Below are 23,390 nucleotides of genomic sequence, written 5' to 3' on the forward strand. Positions count from 1 at the left end.
GCGGGAACGGTTTTGCAGCGCGTTGGCGTCACTACGGCGGTCAGTCGCTAGCTGTAAATCCCTGCGCACGGCTCCCGCCTCTGTGATCATGTATAATAAACCACAATCTGTGATCCGTCATAAAGTACACCCGCATGTTATCTCCATATGCTGAGCGGCTGCGTGTAATCTATTGTTCCCTGTTATCAGCCACTTCTGGCTATAGTAAGGATGTGACTTCAGTGTTCTCCTCAGCCTGAAATGGCTGATAACTGGGAATAATAGCTGCAATTCATCTGCTGATGTAGCCAATACATTGAATGCCCAAATGCATCAAAGTGGAAAGGGACTGGCGGAGAGGGGGCGCTGCGACGTGGGGGCACGACTGTGCGGTGGCAGGTGCAGGGCGAGGTGTGATTGGTCGCTCACAAGTACGACTACAATTGTAGGAAAGACCAGTGAGACCGTTCGTCTAACGCAGGAGTCTCCATCACCTGCAAAACAACAACTCCAAGCCTGACCTGGTGCATGCTGGGAGTTGTAGTTCGTCCACAGCTCATCTAATGCAGGTTCACAGACTGACCATGACCGCCAGCGCCAAAGGACACGGGGGATGCGAAAGTCATGGGCGCCATTTAATTTATTAACTGGCGGGGGCAGGGAGAACGGGTATAAATTCTTCAGCACCAAAACAAACAAGGAAACAAAGTAACAGCCGCCCTCCAAAAGCTGACGAGCAGCCAAGGAAAATTCCATCATTACCTGGCGAGACCGCCATCGTATCCGCAATATAAACCAACACGCACGATAAACCAGGGCAGAAGTATCGATCGACCCCCCGCCACCGTTCATAAGACCAAGTTTAAAGGAGCAGAACAATTATTGTCGGGGGGGGGGGGCAGGGAGTTTTCTGCGCTTACCGTCACGGCTGATAACAGGGAGCAATAGAAATAAACTGCACCGAAAAGACAGACAGCAGGTGTAATGTCCCTTTAAATCCTGTCTTTTCAGCAGGGCTGCTTTTATTACCATTGACACAAAACAGGAATGACAAGGTGCAGCCGGCAGGGCACAGTATGATGGCAGCTCAGCCACCCTCACCCACCTGGCAATCCCGGGAGGAGCAGCAGCAGCAGCGAGAGTTCACGATGAGGATCACGGGGCAGAAGTCCTTCCAGATGTAATCCATTGGGAAGAGGCTCTGGACAGAGAGCAGGAAAACTTAGGGTCCCCCCCCCGACCCCCTCACCGCACGGCGGACGGCAGGAGACGATCAGAACCCGAGCCGGACATTGTGCCGGGATCAGAGGAAACCGGAGCGACCTCCACCGGGGAGTCCAAGAGCCAGTGAGACGGAGCACAGGTGATCTGTCACCCCCCTGCCCGGCCCCTGAACCACCCCCCTCCCACTGCCGACAGCACACTCCTCCTCACTACTCCAATATACAGCTGCATCCACACAACGTAACCTCCACCTGACCCAAATCTGATCTCCAGCCTGTGGCAGAACTACAACTCCCAGCATGCCCTGATAACCAAAGGCTGGAGAGTTGCAGGTCGGGGACCACTGGCTCAGAGCATTGAGAGGAGTTCCGTCATTTCCTGGGGAAGCTGGGTGACAGCGCCGGCGGGAAACATAATGGCAGCCGTCTTATATCACCCAGCTTTTCTAGAAACTGACAATAGATTTTATTATTTAGTTCACAGAATGGGGGGGGGGGGGGGGGCGGTGGGCACTTTATACTTTTCACTATCATATCTGTAGTTTGCGCTATTATGGGGGCACCGCCTCCTATGTCATTAGACGTACATTATAAGCGGGTTCTTTTGCCACACGTTTGCCCCATTTCCCTTCGAAGCGTAATAACAAATTTTATCAAAACTACGCAGAAAAAAAAAAAACACCCAAAAAATATTGTTTTTTCTGATAGGAGTCAATGGAACGTCAAACGTAACCGCCTGAGGCTCTGCGCACATCTGCGGCCGGGCTTTCCGTTGTCCAGCGCCATCATAGGAGCAAAACAACGAAAAATCGGAGCCACCAGATCAGTATCATGACGAAAACCAACGGCGCAAAACACAACCCATGGACATTAATGGGTCCGGTCAGGTTTCTGCGCCATTTTGTCCGGCAAAAATTATGGCATCTGCGACTGAGGGAAGAGGAAGAAGAAGAAGAAGAAGAAGAAGAAGAAGAACGCTGCCGCTTTATTCTTCCCATCAAAGAGAACGTAAAAAACCATGAGGGGGTCTGTCAGGAGCCGGTGGTGGTCGTCATGAAAGGTTCTGGCCATGCGTCTGGTTTACGATATCAATGGACACCACTACGCAGGTGTGAACAGAACCTTATATGGTTTACAATGAGAAGACAGAAAAAAAACTATTAAATAAAGATAATAAAAAAAAAAAATAGATCTATATATATAAAAATAATAATAATAATAATAATAATCTTCGTGGGCCGGTGAGGTGGGTGATCATTTGTATCAAGGACCGTCGGGGCCGTATCTCGTGATGACTGAATACGACGTGATAATCCCGGACAGGTAATTGTGACGAGATACAACAACCACGTCCGGTCAGATGTAGAGGAGACGTCCGCGTCCTGCAGAGCAACACCGAGAGATAGCGCACAATTGTGTCAGATATCGTCCATAACCGCGAGAAGACGCCCAAATTACATACAAGATGGACGGACGGTTATATGGCGAATAATATTAAAAAATAATAATATTAAATAAGGATCGGTGTCCACAGTGGTTGTCACTTTTGCAGTCGTTTCTCAGATTGGTCATTGAAGAGAAGCTGCTGCAAGTGACAGCCAATATGGTGGAAGACGCAATCACTGCGGGGGCAAAAACAGTCACGGCCGCAGCAAAGGTTAATATAAGAAAAAATATATGTAAATGAGCGCGGAGCCGGCACAGCAGAGCCCTGAGCGCGGAGCCGGCACAGCAGAGCCCTGAGCGCGGAGCCGGCACAGCAGAGCCCTGAGCGCGGAGCCGGCACAGCAGAGCCCTGAGCGCGGAGCCGGCACAGCAGAGCCCTGAGCGCGGAGCCGGCACAGCAGAGCCCTGAGCGCGGAGCCGGCACAGCAGAGCCCTGAGCGCGGAGCCGGCACAGCAGAGCCCTGAGCGCGGAGCCGGCACAGCAGAGCCCTGAGCGCGGAGCCGGCACAGCAGAGCCCTGAGCGCGGAGCCGGCACAGCAGAGCCCTGAGCGCGGAGCCGGCACAGCAGAGCCCTGAGCGCGGAGCCGGCACAGCAGAGCCGTGAGCGCGGAGCCGGCACAGCAGAGCCGTGAGCGCGGAGCCGGCACAGCAGAGCCGTGAGCGCGGAGGCGGCACAGCAGAGCCGTGAGCGCGGAGCCGGCACAGCAGGGCCACAAGTGCGGAGCCAAAACCGCCGAGCCCTGAGGGTCCCATGCACACGACCAGAGATTTTGTCTGTAATCAGGGACCCATTAATTTCTATTGCCCACGGACACCTTCTATATTTACGGGAAGAAGTCCGTGCCGTAGAAAAGCTCCGCAAAAGATCAGACATGTCCTATTTTTTGCTTTTTACGAACTGTGCTCCTGTACGTTATATGGGAGAGCGCGGTGGCTGTCTGGGGGCATCAGCGGACGGCCGGGCCCGTAATCACTTACCATGAATACGGGCACGGTTGTGTGCATGGGGCTTGTATGGCGCCTTTAGTACAGAGCCACGCGGCCCCCCATGTACGGCCATACAGCCCCCGTCAGACTCTGCACAGATATATTGTCCCCTTGTAGTAACGCTTCATTATACCGTCCTAGCAAAGAATCAGAAGAAAAAACCTCAGTATAAGAATCAGAGCCCCCCCCCCCCCCCCCATGTAGAGTAATCTCGTGGCTCTGTATAACACATATGCCACGTGTGCATGAGCGGGTACAACGTGAAATCTATTGATGCCAAACACAACAAGGGGTGACCGGGCAGTCACGGGAATGATATTATGTAACCCGGAGGTGGGGGAGGGGAGTCTGGTTCAGAGTTTCCCACAGTCCATTGTCCGGGGATGTGATACATTGTAACATTGTCAGAGATACAGATGTGTTACTATGTGGACACCGGACCTCGTGTCCCTGCGCCGAGAATCACCGCACATTATTTACTCTGGAGCCTCCCACATAGTGACCCTTCCCAATGTACCCAGCGATCGCTCAGTGGCTGCCCCCGGCGGATCTCCTATCAGGGTCAAAGTCGCCCACAGACAAAGCAGGAATTGGTGCCTGCAGAATAAAGCCACTTATGGGGCCTAACCGAGCGTCTCCGGTCAGGGTCGGCCGCCATCGTTACCACGCAGGGGGGGGGGGCAGCCGCTTCTGTAGATTTATTCTCCAGGTTTTACCTTCACCGCTCGTCACAGAGGAGATCTGTAATTCTACAATCTAGCGGACAATGAAGGTCAAAAATGTAATCCCATATAAACAGGAATTTACTGCGGCCATAATCCACTGACGTGACACAGTCCTCTCCACTACACGGCCAGTCACAACAAGCTATAGAGGAGCCGATATAGACTCAGTGACTCCTCCTATAAACGTGCGCACTCAGGTGGGCCGAGCGTACACGTGCTCCCGCTGACCGGTGTCTAATCTCCTGCGGGAACACGGGATCGGGCACGTAGAAACCAACATCCCCGATCCTTCTTAAGGTCCCATCACATGGCCCTAGATCGTGAAAACGAGCGCTGATCAACACGGCAGCTCTTTGATTGGCGCTCGTTTACTCCTTTCACAAGCAGCTATGACGGGTTATGTATGAGGACGAGCGTTCATTACCGCCATCGATGGTCCCCGTACATTTCCAGCAGAGGGCGATGTGCTGCCGACATAAACCGTGCGATCAGCCGATGAACGAGCGATTGACTGATCTTTGGCCTTTACCCCTGACACACGAGGTCGGCCGGTCGCGCAGAAATCAGGGGGTTCAGCCGGCTTTTATCTATGAAGTTCGGGCGCCTTTAGAGGAGTCCGCAATACACACCACAGATCAGTCACACAAACGTTAAAACTTTATCCATTATGGGATTTCTTTATCTAAATGATTAAAATTGGTCATTACGAGGTTCCAACCGTCTGTCGGCCAACAAAAAAAAGAAACAAATCCAGGCGGGGAAGGAAAAAAATAATAAATTATAAAAATGGCTAAAAATACAAAAAAAATAAAGAAATAGGAAAAAAAAAACAAAAAACGAATAGAAGGAAAATTAAATACAGACAAATCTGTTGGGCGTCGGATGGATAAAAACAGCACAAAATAAAAATGTAGATAAATAATAATAATAAACGTCCGCTCTGCGCTCCGGCCTCTTGGAGTCATAACAGAATTCCTGATCCTCCTGATAACCGCCCCCCCCCCTCAGCGAGGATTAGGCGCAGGAATCATTATCCAGGCGTGACCCGGTTACCTGGCCGTAGTTTAGGACACAACCGGACTGGACAAGTTCCCGGCGGATCCAAAACAAGTCCCGAGACGTCCGACCGACCGCAGGGATTAAATTACCTCCTACAGAAACCAAACACTTTGTACACAAACCGTAAGACCAATGACACGACTAAGGCTGCAGAATAGACCGGGACCCCTCAGTCATCCGACCCCTGTACGGATACATAATTAGGAGGATTTGTCATGCAGGAGCCTGGAAAAGCTGGGTGACCGCCCCCGTGGAAGCAGCTTTCCCTAGGAACAGATCTAACTAAGAAATGGCAGAATAGAATTGATATCCAATTCTGAGAAAGTTGGTGAGCGACCCTCACAGCCCCCCCAGGGGTGGTCACCCAGCTTCCCCGCACTCCTGCATGTGCCTAGTTACACAGTAATAAGGAGGGTTAGGACGTATTACATAAAAGGCCAGGAGGGTGGGCTGATGTAGAAAAGCTGGGTGACATGCCGGTCAGCATCTTTACAACAGCCATCCAGGCGGCCATCCAGCTTTCCCAGGTACAGACAAAGCTCAGAATCACCTAAATACAATTAAAAATAAATATATATATATAAATAATTCACGCGTGACAATGTCCCAGCTCTGAACCCGCCGGCCGCTCACCGAACAAGGTCACGTCTGGTTTATGGAGCGCTGGTAAACGCAGAGCCGTAACAAGATACAACGACACATGAAACAAGAGCAAAGATCAAACCAAACGTTACAGCAGACCTCACAAAACCTGACAAATGTTAGACACCCAGCTTTCCTGGAGTCCTGAACGTCAAACACAACTGAGTGGCGGCGTACTCCATAGCTGCAGAGTACAGACCTCCTCTGGCATTAACATCCGCACATGTGCCCGGGAGCTTCATGGCCGAGCCGCTGCATGCCAGCCGATCACCAAGCACAATGCCAAGCGTCAGATGGAGGGGTGTAAAGCCACTGGACTCTGGAGCAGCGGAAACATGTTCTGTGGAGTGACGCTTCTCTATGTGACGTGTTCTGTGGAGTGACGCTTCTCTATGTGACATGTTCTGTGGAGTGACGCTTCTCTATGTGGTGTGTTCTGTGGAGTGACGCTTCTCTATGTGGTGTGTTCTGTGGAGTGACGCTTCTCTATGTGACATGTTCTGTGGAGTGACGCTTCTCTATGTGACGTGTTCTGTGGAGTGACGCTTCTCTATGTGACGTGTTCTGTGGAGTGACGCTTCTCTATGTGACGTGTTCTGTGGAGTGACGCTTCTCTATATGACGTGTTCTGTGGAGTGACGCTTCTCTATATGACGTGTTCTGTGGAGTGACGCTTCTCTATGTGACGTGTTCTGTGGAGTGACGCTTCTCTATGTGACGTGTTCTGTGGAGTGACGCTTCTCTATGTGACGTGTTCTGTGGAGTGACGCTTCTCTATGTGACGTGTTTTGTGGAGTGACGCTTCTCTATGTGACGTGTTCTGTGGAGTGACGCTTCTCTATGTGACGTGTTCTGTGGAGTGACACTTCTCTATGTGACGTGTTCTGTGGAGTGACGTGTTCTGTGGAGTGACGCTTCTCTATGTGACGTGTTCTGTGAAGTGACGCTTCTCTATGTGACGTGTTCTGTGGAGTGACGCTTCTCTATGTGACGTGTTCTGTGGAGTGACGCTTCTCTATATGACGTGTTCTGTGGAGTGACGCTTCTCTATATGACGTGTTCTGTGGAGTGACGCTTCTCTATATGACGTGTTCTGTGGAGTGACGCTTCTCTATATGACGTGTTCTGTGGAGTGACGCTTCTCTATATGACGTGTTCTGTGGAGTGACGCTTCTCTATGTGACGTGTTCTGTGGAGTGACGCTTCTCTATGTGACGTGTTCTGTGGAGTGACGCTTCTCTATGTGACGTGTTTTGTGGAGTGACGCTTCTCTATGTGACGTGTTCTGTGGAGTGACGCTTCTCTATGTGACGTGTTCTGTGGAGTGACGCTTCTCTATGTGACGTGTTCTGTGGAGTGACGCTTCTCTATGTGACGTGTTCTGTGGAGTGACGCTTCTCTATGTGACGCGTTCTGTGGAGTGACGCTTCTCTATGTGACGTGTTCTGTGGAGTGACGCTTCTCTATGTGACCTGTTCTGTGGAGTGACGCTTCTCTATGTGACGTGTTCTGTGGAGTGACGCTTCTCTATGTGACCTGTTCTGTGGAGTGACGCTTCTCTATGTGACGTGTTCTGTGGAGTGACGCTTCTCTATGTGACGTGTTCTGTGGAGTGACGCTTCTCTATGTGACATGTTCTGTGGAGTGACGCTTCTCTATATGACGTGTTCTGTGGAGTGACGCTTCTCTATGACGTGTTCTGTGGAGTGACGCTTCTCTATGGCGTGTTCTGTGGAGTGACACTTCTCTATGTGACGTGTTCTGTGGAGTGACGCTTCTCTATGTGACGTGTTCTGTGGAGTGACGCTTCTCTATGACGTGTTCTGTGGAGTGACGCTTCTCTATGTGACGTGTTCTGTGGAGTGACGCTTCTCTATGTGACGTGTTCTGTGGAGTGACGCTTCTCTATGTGACGTGTTCTGTGGAGTGACGCTTCTCTATGTGACGTGTTCTGTGGAGTGACGCTTCTCTATGTGACGTGTTCTGTGGAGTGACGCTTCTCTATGTGACGTGTTCTGTGGAGTGACGCTTCTCTATGACGTGTTCTGTGGAGTGACGCTTCTCTATGTGACGTGTTCTGTGGAGTGACGCTTCTCTATGTGACGTGTTCTGTGGAGTGACGCTTCTCTATCTGACGTGTTCTGTGGAGTGACGCTTCTCTATGTGACGTGTTCTGTGGAGTGACGCTTCTCTATGTGACGTGTTCTGTGGAGTGACGCTTCTCTATGTGACGTGTTCTGTGGAGTGACGCTTCTCTATATGACGTGTTCTGCGGAGTGACGCTTCTCTATACGACGCGTTCTGCGGAGTGACGCTTCTCTGTGTGACGCGTTCTGCGGAGTGACGCGTTCTGACTGCAGTGTGCCAGCTGTAAAGTTTGGTGGGGGAGGGGTAATGATACGGGGTTGTTGTTCACACGCACAAGTAAAAACGGCTGAACATTACGGAGCTCTATTCAGAGTAAACAGCCTCTGAGAACGGAGATTATGAGCCCGGCCCCCTCCCCCAACATCAGTGTCTGACCTCACAAATGATCTTCTGGATGAAAGGGCAAAAATTCCCACAGACCCCAAAATCTTGTAGAAAAGCCCCAGAAGAGCGGAAGATATTTTACTGCGAAGCGGGAACAACCCCACAATAATGTCTATGGATTTATAATGGGACGTCTTAAGATCTCCTGGAGGTGGAATGTGGAGGTGTCTCAATACATTTGGCCATATACAGCAAAATCCGCAAGTAACACGTGCAAATTTAACCATCTCCGCAGATTTTCAGCGACATCGGCGGCTAAAAAGTCCACTGTGTGTGCACCCGGCCTAATCGTCAGCAGCGTTGTCAGGGCGAGAAACTACAGACCACTCCCCCTATATTAGAAGACACCAAAGGAGCGGTCAGCATGATGGACGCGATCGCAGCTTCTATCCAATAGAGGAGTAAAGTGACCGTATGACCAGACCGTCTGCAGAGGATGGAGGACAGGCTGCGGGTGTAGGGTCCCCTTAAGTCTCCCAGGCTGCGGGTGAAGTGTCCCCTTAAGTCTCCCAGGCTGCGGGTGTAGTGTCCCCTTAAGTCTCCCAGGCTGCGGGTGTAGTGTCCCCTTAAGTCTCCCAGGCTGCGGGTGTAGTGTCCCCTTAAGTCTCTCAGGCTGCGGGTGTAGTGTCCCCTTAAGTCTCTCAGGCTGCGGGTGTAGTGTCCCCTTAAGTCTCTCAGGCTGCGGGTGTAGTGTCCCCTTAAGTGTCCCAGGCTGCGGGTGTAGTGTCCCCTTAAGTCTCTCAGGCTGCGGGTGTAGTGTCCCCTTAAGTCTCCCAGGCTGCGGGTGTAGTGTCCCCTTAAGTCTCTCAGGCTGCGGGTGTAGTGTCCCCTTAAGTCTCTCAGGCTGCGGGTGAAGTGTCCCCTTAAGTCTCTCAGGCTGCGGGTGTAGTGTCCCCTTAAGTCTCCCAGGCTGCGGGTGTAGTGTCCCCTTAAGTCTCTCAGGCTGCGGGTGTAGTGTCCCCTTAAGTGTCCCAGGCTGCGGGTGTAGTGTCCCCTTAAGTCTCTCAGGCTGCGGGTGTAGTGTCCCCTTAAGTCTCCCAGGCTGCAGGTGTAGTGTCCCCTTAAGTCTCTCAGGCTGCGGGTGTAGTGTCCCCTTAAGTCTCTCAGGCTGCGGGTGAAGTGTCCCCTTAAGTCTCCCAGGCTGCGGGTGTAGTGTCCCCTTAAGTCTCTCAGGCTGCGGGTGAAGTGTCCCCTTAAGTCTCCCAGGCTGCGGGTGAAGTGTCCCCTTAAGTCTCTGAGGCTGCGGGTGAAGTGTCCCCTTAAGTCTCCCAGGCTGCGGGTGTAGTGTCCCCTTAAGTCTCTCAGGCTGCGGGTGAAGTGTCCCCTTAAGTCTCCCAGGCTGCGGGTGTAGTGTCCCCTTAAGTCTCTCAGGCTGCGGGTGAAGTGTCCCCTTAAGTCTCCCAGGCTGCGGGTGAAGTGTCCCCTTAAGTCTCTGAGGCTGCGGGTGAAGTGTCCCCTTAAGTCTCCCAGGCTGCGGGTGAAGTGTCCCCTTAAGTCTCCCAGGCTGCGGGTGTAGTGTCCCCTTAAGTCTCTCAGGCTGCGGGTGTAGTGTCCCCTTAAGTCTCTCAGGCTGCGGGTGTAGTGTCCCCTTAAGTCTCCCAGGCTGCGGGTGAAGTGTCCCCTTAAGTCTCTCAGGCTGCGGGTGAAGTGTCCCCTTAAGTCTCTCAAGCTGTGGGTCACGCACAGTCCGGTCTCTTCTGCAGCCATTGTCTTAATAGGCCATAACATGACAATCCCAGGGTTTAGGCCTCCCCGTACACCCAACATCCCGGAGCCGGCAGATTTGTGTCACTTCATAGGTGGCAATAGTTAAGCCACTACCACATGGACGCTACTCTGCAGTGTCAACTGCTTTTTAGCTCTGCTTCATTAGTGCACGGCTAACACAGCGACTCCAGATTAGCTGCACTATCCATTAGGTAGTCTAAACCTAACCTCCTGTCCTAAGGCTCCGGCTTTATCCCACCCCCATGCTTTACACTGCAGTTCTGCTTGATTGACAGCTGTGTACGGGTACAGTCTCAGTAGGAAGTCACTGATCGAGGAAATTTCCATAACAAGGAGAGAACTTCTAGACCTGAATTTGTTAACCACGCCGAGGAGAAGCCGATTCTACTATTTGCCGCAGCGGATCAGACACCGGCCCGGCGTGCGGTTACGTGACATCATCGCCTAAACTTCCCACGGGAAAGGAATTTCTGAAACTACTAATTAAAATCCAAGGGATTAAGGAAAAATAAAAAATGACAGGACAGTAATCTGGGATAAGAGCGACCATACGGGACTGTGTGTCCTGCTCCAGGGGTCTGTCTGACCAGGGGGTCCTCACAATCTGAGGGTCTCAGCGAGACATTCACCCAACTACTTAATGGGGATTTACAAAGATTCAGCTTATACAAAAAACTAGGAAAATTAAAAATTCCGCAACTTTCTCATTAACGTAATGTTCAAATTCCTTACCGTTTTCAAGATCCCCGCTTGCTGTCAGTGGATGGGTACACCTAGAGGCTCAAAACCTGTACAGACCTAACAACTGATCTAGCAAACGAGGAGCGAGGACGTCTAGGTTACATTGGATACAGTCTTACTATTCTGTGCTCTTTTAAAGGAACGATACATTGTATTATGCCTAAAGCAGAACCTGAAGGGGCGGGGCAGGACTAGCTTTGGTGTTCTTTGAATTTGTGTCACGCTCCGCCCCTTCTGGCCCTGCACTAGTGTATCACATTTTTCCGGAGTGCTCCTTTAAGATATGTGATAACATGCAGGACAACAAGGACTTGATATTTCCTTATCTGCGCGTGAAGTGGTTGGCGCCCCCTTTAAAATCAACGCAGTACCTACAATAGGGGTTTGTCGCCTAATCCTGTGTGCCGTTCATGCTAAGTGGAAAGTTGGGTGACAAACCTGGAGGGATATGAAATGGCAGCCATTAGTGGTGATCACCCGCAATTAGTTATACCCTATAAGAACCCAAGATGACGCAGACTCTGTATATGACATTTATAGATACGATTTTTAGGCCATGCAGCGTATATTTTGGCTTCGAGCCCTTTAGATATTGAAGGCCTAAAACTAAAAGGGATCCACTGGTACTTAAAATCTAACAAAAGGACTCTGGAGGACCCGGCCCACTGATTGATTGATTACATGGTAGACCTTTGAGTTGAATGGCTGGCATGTAATACTACAAGTCTCCAGTAGTGGCCACTGCTGGCAAATTGAATAGCTGATCGCTGGAGGATCTAGATCGGCTGCAATCAGATCACCACCCAAGAGGGGTCTTCGGCGTTGGGATAGTCTATGTCTCATCCATGCAATATTGGGATCTTTCTTTTATTTTTACATGATAGTCCAGGATGGTCCTGAGTGCGGGTGACTCGGGGCAGCAGGACAAGTCCCAGTACGGAGGGTTCTGTTGTCCAGGCAGTGCGAGGAATGCACGTGTAACTGTTTAACCGAGCGCTGACATTATCCTGCTTTATGGCTTGTGTTGTGCCGGAGGCGGCTCCATAAAGCCTCTGCACTTTACTGAATGGAATGTGGCTTGTGTGAGCGCCCACTACTGGCTGCAACGAGGCACAGCAGCTGGAAACCGAGGAGAGAAAAGACCCGCCAGCCTTCACCACGTCCACGGAGACGACTGCGGCCGGACTGAGATCTCCAGCAGTGCAGTCTGGGCTGCAGGACGCGGCCTCGTGGTCACTGGTTTTCGTTCCTTTTTTAAACAAGTCCAGAGACCCTAAAATTGTGTGGGTTCCCTCATTCCTGGTATATCACCTGTTTGGGGTAGTCGGGGCTAGATAATTTGCAAAAGGGCCTCCAAAATGTTCAGTCACCTGCAGCTATTGTGGCAATCAGGATATAAAAAGGACCCGGCCGATCTGGCACATTGGGGGCTACACCTGCTGATCACGTGATCGCTGGGACTATTACAGGCAGGGTCCCGTACTGTATTATATATGCAAAGAGCCTTCTATTTATGGTTTCCAGTGACAGCCTGCAGTGTAAAGTATGGTGCACAGGAATAAAAGCCTCAGGCACATTTCAGCTATGGGCTCGTGTGTGTCGCCTCTTTTATGCAGAGGATCCTATGCCATAGAACAGATGTTCTCATTGCTTCTACCGCTAATGATCGCCATTATAGCGCCCACAGGCGTAGTCACCCAGCTTTCCACAGACCCTGAATAAAAAATATAAGTCAGTATTGTTATAGTTACGCTCCCTCTTCTTTCCGCTTCCTCTCCTCTTAAGTTCTGCCGGAGTATCAGCCTTATTGTAGCGTTGGCATTGCACCCATGAACCAGGAAGCTCAGGATGAACAGAGCCAAGTGTTGTAGAGCATGGAATGGTTAAGAAAACCCAGGAAAAACAAAAAATGGAGGGGGGAGGGGATTTAAATGGCCGGATGATTGACTTATATTTCCATAAAATAAAGATCATTACAAATGAGGCTGAATCTGCGGAAGAAGTCTCGCGGGGCCTCCGGGAAGACATTTTTTTTGAATCAACTAAGATTTAAGAACTGGCAGCGTCACAAAAAAACCCTGAAATATTCCTTACAAGTAAAACAAAGACCTGAAGAGAAGAGTCCTGAAGCAGAACCAACTCCTGATGGACTTTCCAGTCCTTGTATCAATTACAGAGAGAGGATTGCAAACTGCGCCGGGATCAAACAACGCGGCAGCCGGCGAGGAAATAGCAGCGTTACCCGATAAGATCTTTCTGGCGACTGGCATCGCTCCAGTCCGGTTAATATATTACAGCCCAATTATAAATGGGTGAAACGAAGCAAAAAAAAAAAAAAAAGTTGAACGGAAAGTGCTGCCACCTAGTGGTATGTCAATGTATTACACCCACTACAACTGTATATCAGTAATTCAGATGCCGAAAACGGTATTAACTCATTAAGGCTATGTTCACACGGAGTATTTTGGGGGAGGAATATCTGCCTCAAAATTCCGTTTGGAACTTTGAGGCAGATATTCCTCTCCCTGCACGCCGTTTTCCGCCCGCGGCCATTGAGCGCCGCGGGCATAAAACAGCGCGAAATACGCTTTCTCTGCCTCCCATTGAAGTCAATGGGAGGTCAGAGGCGGAAGCGCCCGAAGATAGGGCATGTCGCTTCTTTTTCCCGCGAGGCAGTTTTACTGCTCGCGGGAAAAAGACGCCGACGCCTCCCATTGAAATCAATGGGAGGCGTTCTCAGGCCGTTTTTGCAGAGTTTTGCGACACGGTTTCCGCGTCAAAAAACTCGGCAAAGTACCCCGTGTGAACATAGCCTAAAGGGGAATTCTCTCTGTGGGCACCATCCAGGGAGGGTGCTATTACATGGGCACAACACGGTACTGGCATATTGTACTTTTTCCCACACTTACAGGTCCCCGCCTCGCTCTCCGCCATCGTTCGGATCACTGCGGCCAGCGATAAGACACTTACACTGGTGACTCTCCGGTAGATCTGCGCAGCGTTTTGGCACTCGGAGTAAGGGTATTCAGAGGTGGCCATCTCAAGCATGCACATCCCAAATGCATACACGTCTACGGACTCATCGTATTTCTCCTCATACATCTCAGGGGCCATGAACTCAGGGGTACCTTAAATTAAAAGAACGGTTCAGACTCTAAATTTTCTCAAATTTTCGAGCAGGATTCTGGAGGCGCTACTCACCACGATAGCGTTCGGGGGAAGAAAACCTGTGAGAAAGATAGTGGGGGGGCAAAGGAAAAAAAAAAAAAAAAAGGAAAAAAAAAGAGGAGGAAAGCTTCTTAGTTACTCTGTAAAGAAAATTCAATTTAGACGTCTTCCATTGCAAGGCCTCGGAATGGGGGAGGGGTGGGCTAGTAATGCAAGGGCCGAGGCAAGAGAAGAAGACGATGCCCCTTCTCCCGGCATTAGATTGTGGCGAACTTGTATTAATTTTCTTCAAACGCCAAGTAAATGGAGAGATGCTGGTGACCGGCTACATAACAGCGGCGCACTCAAGGCTTCTCTACCTGTACATACCTGGAGGACAGCGCCACCTGCTGCTGGAAGGGAGAATAGCCAGTTAGTCACACAACTTTCCATTCACCTGGGTGATCTGTATGCAGGAGGAGGAAACCTTGCAATGGAAAACTGCCACGAGTCCAGGCAGCAGCAGTAAATACAACGCATTGGAAAACGGAAACGGCTTTCTGCGAGAAAAAAATTTAAAAAAAAACTCCCAGACTCACCAGTTACCTTCTCTTCACATACTTACGGTATAAACTGCAGTGCACACTAATAAATGGCCTACAGGCAAGAAAAACACTTCAATACAGAGAGGTTGTCAGGATGAGCTTCATAACCAGGTAAGTAAAGAAGCTGTGGGGGCTCCGGGGACATATTAAGGGGGTCAGGGTTTGGGGGGGGGTTTCTTTTTGGTCTATGACGAAGAAAACTTCTCAGCCACCCTGGAAAGAAAGGGTTAAGACCTGACAAATATATAGCGGAGGGCCCCCTGCTACTCTAGTGGTATACCGCGCTACCTGGCATATAGGTTGGCATAGGCCGCTTTTGTTCATTCAGAAAAGACCATTGTCTCGTGTTGAAGGCTGAACCCAGTAAATCCACTTTTAGCCCAGAACATCGGTGGGAATCGGAGTTTATCGATGATTTAGGTGAGGGTCGTTTAAAGGGACGCACACCCATTAAGCAGGGACCGTTACATTTGGTTCCAGCTGCTCTTGCGATGTGGCGCCCTCTATAGGATGCGAGTGTGAACAGCAGGCATTGAACGCCTGTATCTTGGTGAATGTGGCTGAATTCCCACTGTGACTTGTAGCTGAAAGTGGGTGATTACCAGTCCTGCCTTCCACGAAACAAAGCCGATCAGGTCAGCGTGAGCAGAGAGGAGAGGTAAACATACTGACGGTATTTATATATAGAGGTATTAGCGCCCCGAGGGGCAGACTAGGAGGACGAGCGGTCTCCCGGACATACCTATGACACTCTTGGCAAAAGACGCCCTCTTCAGGGTGGCCAGTCCCAGGTCTCCGATCTTCACTGAGCCGGTGGGGCCGGTGATGAAGATGTTGTCGCACTTCAGGTCTCTATGGATGATCGGGGGCGTCCGGGTGTGCAGGAAGTGCAGCCCTTTCAGGATCTGCCGGCACCAGCTGCGGAGGACCTTCAGCTTCATCACCTTGAACCTCTTCAGATACCTGGCGTAGAAAGAAAAACGCTCGTGAGGAAGCGGCACGGACTGAAAATCGACTTCCACTTGGACGGGCGTGGTAACCTATGGGGGATTAATACAGCGCCCCTAAATCCCATTTACATTAAAGGAGTTTTCCCACCATAGTGTCGGCATATCGCTAGGCCAGACCACCAGCATTGCAGGGAGCTGCAGCATATCCCCATTCCCAAGATCGTAAGGGTCTCAGATGTCAGACCCCCACCGTTCAGAATGTCGTGGCATATCCGGTTGATGCCCCTTTAAATTAAAGCTTCACCTTCGGATTTTTTTTTTTAATCCCATCACGAAAAGTTCTGCAACTTTCTAATATACTGTATTTCCATTCATTGAAAATACTTCACAGCTGAGGGTTTGCTACAATTGTATCGAGTCTAGACAATCCTCTGGGCTAAGCACATCAGCAGAACAAATCTCTTCTGTCCTGATGGTTTGTTACAATGTATCAGTGCAGGTGAAATGTATCAGTCTGCAGTCCAGGCAGTTTAGCTCACAGGATCGTCTAGACTAGATACAATTGTAACAAACCCTCAGTTGTGAGTTCTGTCTTTAAAAGTTTTCAGCCTTTGAATATGAAACTGACAGCAATCAGAGATCTTGAAAATGGTGACGAAATGAAAAACAGTATATTATAAGTTAAAGACCTTTTCATTATACAGGGATTGAGCTTTATTTTCATACAAATGTGAAAACCCTTGTAAAGAAAAAATGGCAGCTTCCTTATATTGCCGGCTGTAGTGATCCAATTCCACCTGCGATCCCTGCAGCAGCCCCAGCGATCAGCAGTGATCTGTGGAGAAACCTGGAAGTGTTGCTTCCCTGCAGCGCCACCACAGGAGAAATAAAGTATTACACAGCATCCATTCATATCAATGTGTTGTCTGTGTAATACAGGACTGGACGGGTCCTCCAGAGATGCTCTATGTAACCGCTCTCAACTCTGGCCAAAATATGAGGATCCTGAACAGCGGACGCCCCGATATTACCCCAGAATTCACTAATCGGGTGTATAAACTAGACACCCCCTTTAATAAGTGCAATGGGCAGACGACCCCCTACTACTGTCCTTCATTCCTCTGTTATATTTTATTGTTGAGAACATGTAGCAGGAACCGGAGAACAAAGACTGTGATAAAAAGACGTTAGAGGTGGGCGCTGCCCGCACGTGGCAAACAGACAACAAAGAGGCATTCTGTGGGCGAAGTCACCGGGCTCGGCACCAACACATTACACTTATTAGTCACCAGTGATGTGGTTTCTTGCCTTCGGAGCGATTGCTAAAAATAAAAAAAAAACCCGCTGGATATCAACCAACCAGTAACTTTATAGAGGGCGGGAAGATGCCAAGTGCCGGGCGATCACCTTATTTATGGCACAGGAATCGGCTTCTGACTGACAACCACTAACGGCTGCCACTGCAGCGCCCCTAGAGGTCCTTGCCCAGATTTCCATGCACCCTGAATGCTATATATTTAATCTACATGTCGGTGTTCACTGCTGTTCTGGTATTCCAGTCATGAACCAGGAAGATCAGGATGAACAATGTTAAAGGGAAACGGATACGGTTCCACTCTCTGTAGCGCCTCCTGGAGTAGCTCAGTGTAACTACATCGCTATTATTATTTGTAAATGAATCAGAACGGCGCTTTCTCCCAGTTAGGTCGACGTGCCAACATCAGCAAGATATACGATCTGATCACAATGGTGAGGGTTCGGCCTCACTGACCGCCTGGGCTGGTGCTGTGGTCCAGATACGTTACGTGATAAGCGCCATTAATGTATTTAATCGGACGCGGCTATAAAACTTTCATGTGGTAGTTCACGATGGCGGCCAGCAGAGGGCACCTGTGGATTTTTCAATGTAGATGACAGAGCGATGATGGACGAGCTGACAATGAGCGAGCGGACGGTCCTGAATTCCCAGCATTCCTTCCCTGCGTGCGCAGACCTCAAATGCACAAAGCAAAGGGCTGAAACCCACCCATTTCCTTCTAAACTTCCTGCCGCCCCAGACCGACACCCCCTGCCCCCCACCAGGGACAAAACCGATCCTCTCCTCATAGTACCCCACTCAGGAATTTCTTTGTGCAACACTTGCGTCATGAAGTCCTGGAGGAGGGTAACAACTTAGGCAGAAATGCAGATCCGCAAACCGCGTCGCCCTTTACACCAGCAAAGTCGGAGAGTAATTTCTGCCGCTTGTGTCCAGCCAACAAAATTATATTTGGCGCAAAAGTAAATTCGCATGGAATCGGAAACGAGCGATCGCCTCTGACAACTGCGGTGTATCCGAGGGGGTCGCAGTGGAAACTTTGTTCATGTATTAACCATGGCCTGACCCCACGCTGCAGCGCTGCAATACAAGAGAATGGGGGGCAAATCTAAAACACGCACGCACGCACACCGGGGATGGGCAATTAATTGAAAAATAATTGAAATCTAAATTCAGCGCAATTAAAATCGACGACATCTTGCGAATTTCGGTTTTATCAATTGTTTTCTCCCGGTTTAAACTGTATCTGCCTCTTCAGGACTCGGATATAGCGGAATCCAATGATAGAGCAGGGAGCCGTAATTTCCCTGCTCTACCAATCACTATGTATGGCCGGACACGAGGCAGTGATGTCATCGCGCCTCTCTGCGCCGCGCAGACCGGAGGGATCTCCTCCACTCATCATTGGAACGGGGTTATATATTATTATTTTCATCAAAACGACGACATGGACATCAATAAAGCCAAGAGGGATGGGATGAGGGGTCTGCCTGCCCCACGCGTGGCACCACATATGTGGCTTCCTCAGGGGTGATGTCATTTCATATCCATGTCGTTCCCGTGTCACGGTTTGATGCAACATTTCTTATGTCTTTATCTATACAAGCGGAGGGATTTAGGTGGTTTTGGGGGGATTATATATTTGGCTGCTTATCATGGTGACCCCCCCCCCTTATGTCCCGAATGATGCGCTGCTGTAAATGCTTGTAAACCGGTCTCTGCTGCGCTCATTTCCAAATAAACTTATTTCTGTGCAGTTTTGTGGAGACTATTCAGTCTGTTTGCCATTTACATATCACACGTGTGCGGTTTTATTATATTCAAGTTCTCAGGGTATGTGGCAAAACATGCGCTGCCCGCCAGGGGTCATTATACTGTGTGGAGGCAGTTATGGGGGCATTATACTGTGTGGAGGCAGTTATGGGGTCATTATACTGTGTGGTGGCAGTTATGGGGGCATTATACTGTGTGGAGGGCAGTTATGGGGACATTATACTGTGTGGGGGCAGTTATGGGGGCATTATACTGTGTGGAGGCAGTTATGGGGACATTATACTGTGTGGAGGGCAGCTATGGGGGGCATTATACTGTGTGGAGGGCAGCTATAGGGACATTATACTGTGGAGGCAGTTATGGGGGCATTATACTGTGTGGAGGGCAGTTATGGGGGCATTATACTGTGTGGAGGGCAGTTATGGGGGCATTATACTGTGTGGAGGGCAGTTATGGGGACATTATACTGTGTGGAGGCAGTTATGGGGGCATTATACTGTGTGGAGGGCAGTTATGGGGACATTATACTGTGTGGAGGCAGTTATGGGGGCATTATACTGTGTGGTGGCAGTTATGGGGGCATTATACTGTGTGGAGGCAGTTATGGGGACATTATACTGTGTGGAGGCAGTTATGGGGACATTATACTGTGTGGAGGAAGTTATGGGGACATTATACTGTGTGGTGGCAGTTATGGGGACATTATACTGTGTGGAGGCAGTTATGGGGACATTATACTGTGTGGAGGGCAGTTATGGGGGCATTATACTGTGTGGAGGCAGTTATGGGGGCATTATACTGTGTGGAGGCAGTTATGGGGACATTATACTGTGTGGAGGGCAGTTATGGGGGCATTATACTGTGTGGAGGCAGTTATGGGGGCATTATACTGTGTGGAGGGCAGTTATGGGGACATTATACTGTGTGGAGGGCAGTTATGGGGGCATTATACTGTGTGGAGGCAGTTATGGGGACATTATACTGTGTGGAGGGCAGTTATGGGGGCATTATACTGTGTGGAGGGCAGTTATGGGGGCATTATACTGTGTGGAGGCAGTTATGGGGTCATTATACTGTGTGGAGGCAGTTATGGGGACATTATACTGTGTGGGGGCAGTTATGGGGGCATTATACTGTGTGGAGGCAGTTATGGGGACATTATACTGTGTGGAGGGCAGCTATGGGGGGCATTATACTGTGTGGAGGGCAGCTATAGGGACATTATACTGTGGAGGCAGTTATGGGGGCATTATACTGTGTGGAGGGCAGTTATGGGGGCATTATACTGTGTGGAGGGCAGTTATGGGGGCATTATACTGTGTGGAGGCAGTTATGGGGGCATTATACTGTGTGGAGGGCAGTTATGGGGGCATTATACTGTGTGGAGGCAGTTATGGGGGCATTATACTGTGTGGAGGGCAGTTATGGGGACATTATACTGTGTGGAGGGCAGTTATGGGGGCATTATACTGTGTGGAGGCAGTTATGGGGACATTATACTGTGTGGAGGGCAGTTATGGGGGCATTATACTGTGTGGAGGGCAGTTATGGGGGCATTATACTGTGTGGGGGCAGTTATGGGGACATTATACTGTGTGGGGGCAGTTATGGGGGCATTATACTGTGTGGAGGCAGTTATGGGGACATTATACTGTGTGGAGGGCAGTTATGGGGGCATTATACTGTGTGGAGGCAGTTATGGGGACATTATACTGTGTGGAGGGCAGTTATGGGGGCATTATACTGTGTGGAGGGCAGTTATGGGGACATTATACTGTGTGGGGGCAGTTATGGGGACATTATACTGTGTGGAGGCAGTTATGGGGGCATTATACTGTGTGGAGGCAGTTATGGGGACATTATACTGTGTGGAGGCAGTTATGGGGACATTATACTGTGTGGAGGCAGTTATGGGGACATTATACTGTGTGGAGGCAGTTATGGGGACATTATACTGTGTGGAGGCAGTTATGGGGACATTATACTGTGTGGAGCAGTTATGGGGACTTATACTGTGTGGAGGCAGTTATGGGGCATTATACTGTGTGGAGGCAGTTATGGGGGCATTATACTGTGTGGAGGCAGTTATGGGGGCATTATACTGTGTGGAGGCAGTTATGGGGACATTAGACTGTGAGGAGGGCAGTTATGGGGGCATTATACTGTGTGGAGGCAGTTATGGGGACATTATACTGTGTGGAGGCAGTTATGGGGACATTATACTGTGTGGAGGCAGTTATGGGGCATTATACTGTGTGGAGGCAGCTATGGGGACATTATACTGTGTGGAGGCAGTTATGGGGGCATTATACTGTGTGGAGGCAGTTATGGGGGCATTATACTGTGTGGAGGCAGTTATGGGGACATTATACTGTGTGGAGGCAGTTATGGGGGCATTATACTGTGTGGAGGGCAGTTATGGGGACATTATACTGTGTGGAGGGCAGTTATGGGGCATTATACTGTGTGGAGGCAGCTATGGGGACATTATACTGTGTGGAGGCAGTTATGGGGGCATTATACTGTGTGGAGGCAGTTATGGGGACATTATACTGTGTGGAGGCAGCTATGGGGACATTATACTGTGTGGAGGCAGTTATGGGGACATTATACTGTGTGGAGGCAGTTATGGGGACATTATACGGTGTGGAGGCAGCTATGGGGACATTATACTGTGTGGAGGGCAGTTATGGGGACATTATACTGTGTGGAGGCAGTTATGGGGCATTATACTGTGTGGAGGCAGCTATGGGGACATTATACTGTGTGGAGGCAGTTATGGGGACATTATACTGTGTGGAGGCAGTTATGGGGACATTATACTGTGTGGAGGGCAGTTATGGGGACATTATACTGTGTGGAGGGCAGCTATGGGGACATTATACTGTGGAGGCAGTTATGGGGGCATTATACTGTGTGGAGGCAGTTATGGGGGCATTATACTGTGGAGGCAGTTATGGGGGCATTATACTGTGTGGAGGCAGTTATGGGGGCATTATACTGTGTGGAGGCAGTTATGGGGGCATTATACTGTGTGGAGGCAGTTATGGGGGCATTATACTGTGTGGAGGCAGTTATGGGGGCATTATACTGTGTGGAGGCAGTTATGGGGACATTATACTGTGTGGTGGCAGTTATGGGGACATTATACTGTGTGGAGGCAGTTATGGGGGCATTATACTGTGTGGAGGGCAGTTATGGGGGCATTATACTGTGTGGAGGCAGTTATGGGGGCATTATACTGTGTGGAGGCAGTTATGGGGACATTATACTGTGTGGAGGCAGTTATGGGGGCATTATACTGTGTGGGGGCAGTTATGGGGGCATTATACTGTGTGGTGGCAGTTGTGGGGACATTATACTGTGTGGAGGCAGTTATGGGGGCATTATACTGTGTGGAGGCAGTTATGGGGACATTAGACTGTGAGGAGGGCAGTTATGGGGACATTATACTGTGTGGAGGCAGTTATGGGGACATTATACTGTGTGGAGGCAGTTATGGGGGCATTATACTGTGTGGAGGCAGTTATGGGGACATTATACTGTGTGGAGGCAGTTATGGGGACATTATACTGTGTGGCGGCAGTTATGGGGACATTATACTGTGTGGAGGCAGTTATGGGGGCATTATAATGTGTGGAGGGCAGTTATGGGGACATTATACTGTGTGGAGGCAGTTATGGGGACATTATACTGTGTGGAGGGCAGTTATGGGGGCATTATACTGTGTGGAGGCAGTTATGGGGACATTATACTGTGTGGAGGCAGTTATGGGGACATTATACTGTGTGGAGGCAGTTATGGGGACATTATACTGTGTGGAGGGCAGTTATGGGGGCATTATACTGTGTGGAGGGCAGTTATGGGGGCATTATACTGTGTGGGGGCAGTTATGGGGACATTATACTGTGTGGAGGCAGTTATGGGGACATTATACTGTGTGGAGGCAGTTATGGGGACATTATACTGTGTGGAGGCAGTTATGGGGACATTATACTGTGTGGAGGCAGTTATGGGGACATTATACTGTGTGGAGGCAGTTATGGGGACATTATACTGTGTGGAGGCAGTTATGGGGGCATTATACTGTGTGGAGGCAGCTATGGGGGCATTATACTGTGTGGAGGCAGTTATGGGGACATTATACTGTGTGGAGGCAGTTATGGGGGCATTATACTGTGTGGAGGCAGCTATGGGGGCATTATACTGTGTGGAGGCAGTTATGGGGACATTATACTGTGTGGAGGCAGTTATGGGGGCATTATACTGTGTGGAGGCAGTTATGGGGGCATTATACTGTGTGGAGGCAGTTATGGGGGCATTATACTGTGTGGAGGCAGCTATGGGGGCATTATACTGTGTGGAGGCAGTTATGGGGACATTATACTGTGTGGAGGCAGTTATGGGGGCATTATACTGTGTGGAGGCAGCTATGGGGGCATTATACTGTGTGGAGGCAGTTATGGGGACATTATACTGTGTGGAGGCAGTTATGGGGGCATTATACTGTGTGGAGGCAGTTATGGGGACATTA

At 49.9% G+C, this 23,390-nt stretch overlaps 1 protein-coding gene across 1 annotated transcript in view; it reads right to left on the reverse strand.

The window, feature by feature from the left end:
* Nucleotides 1–23,390, reverse strand: part of WNK1 (WNK lysine deficient protein kinase 1) — a 74,409-nt gene that overhangs the window by 35,413 nt on the left and 15,606 nt on the right. The window contains exons 3-4 of the mRNA XM_075855601.1: nt 15,558–15,778; nt 14,034–14,191 (exon numbers count right to left, since the gene is read on the reverse strand). Of these exons, the coding sequence (XP_075711716.1) occupies nt 14,034–14,191; nt 15,558–15,778 (379 nt within the window). The remainder of the gene's footprint in view (nt 1–14,033; nt 14,192–15,557; nt 15,779–23,390) is intronic.

Source organism: Rhinoderma darwinii, chromosome 3 (assembly GCF_050947455.1).
Source record: "Rhinoderma darwinii isolate aRhiDar2 chromosome 3, aRhiDar2.hap1, whole genome shotgun sequence".
Lineage (NCBI taxonomy): Eukaryota > Metazoa > Chordata > Amphibia > Anura > Rhinodermatidae > Rhinoderma > Rhinoderma darwinii.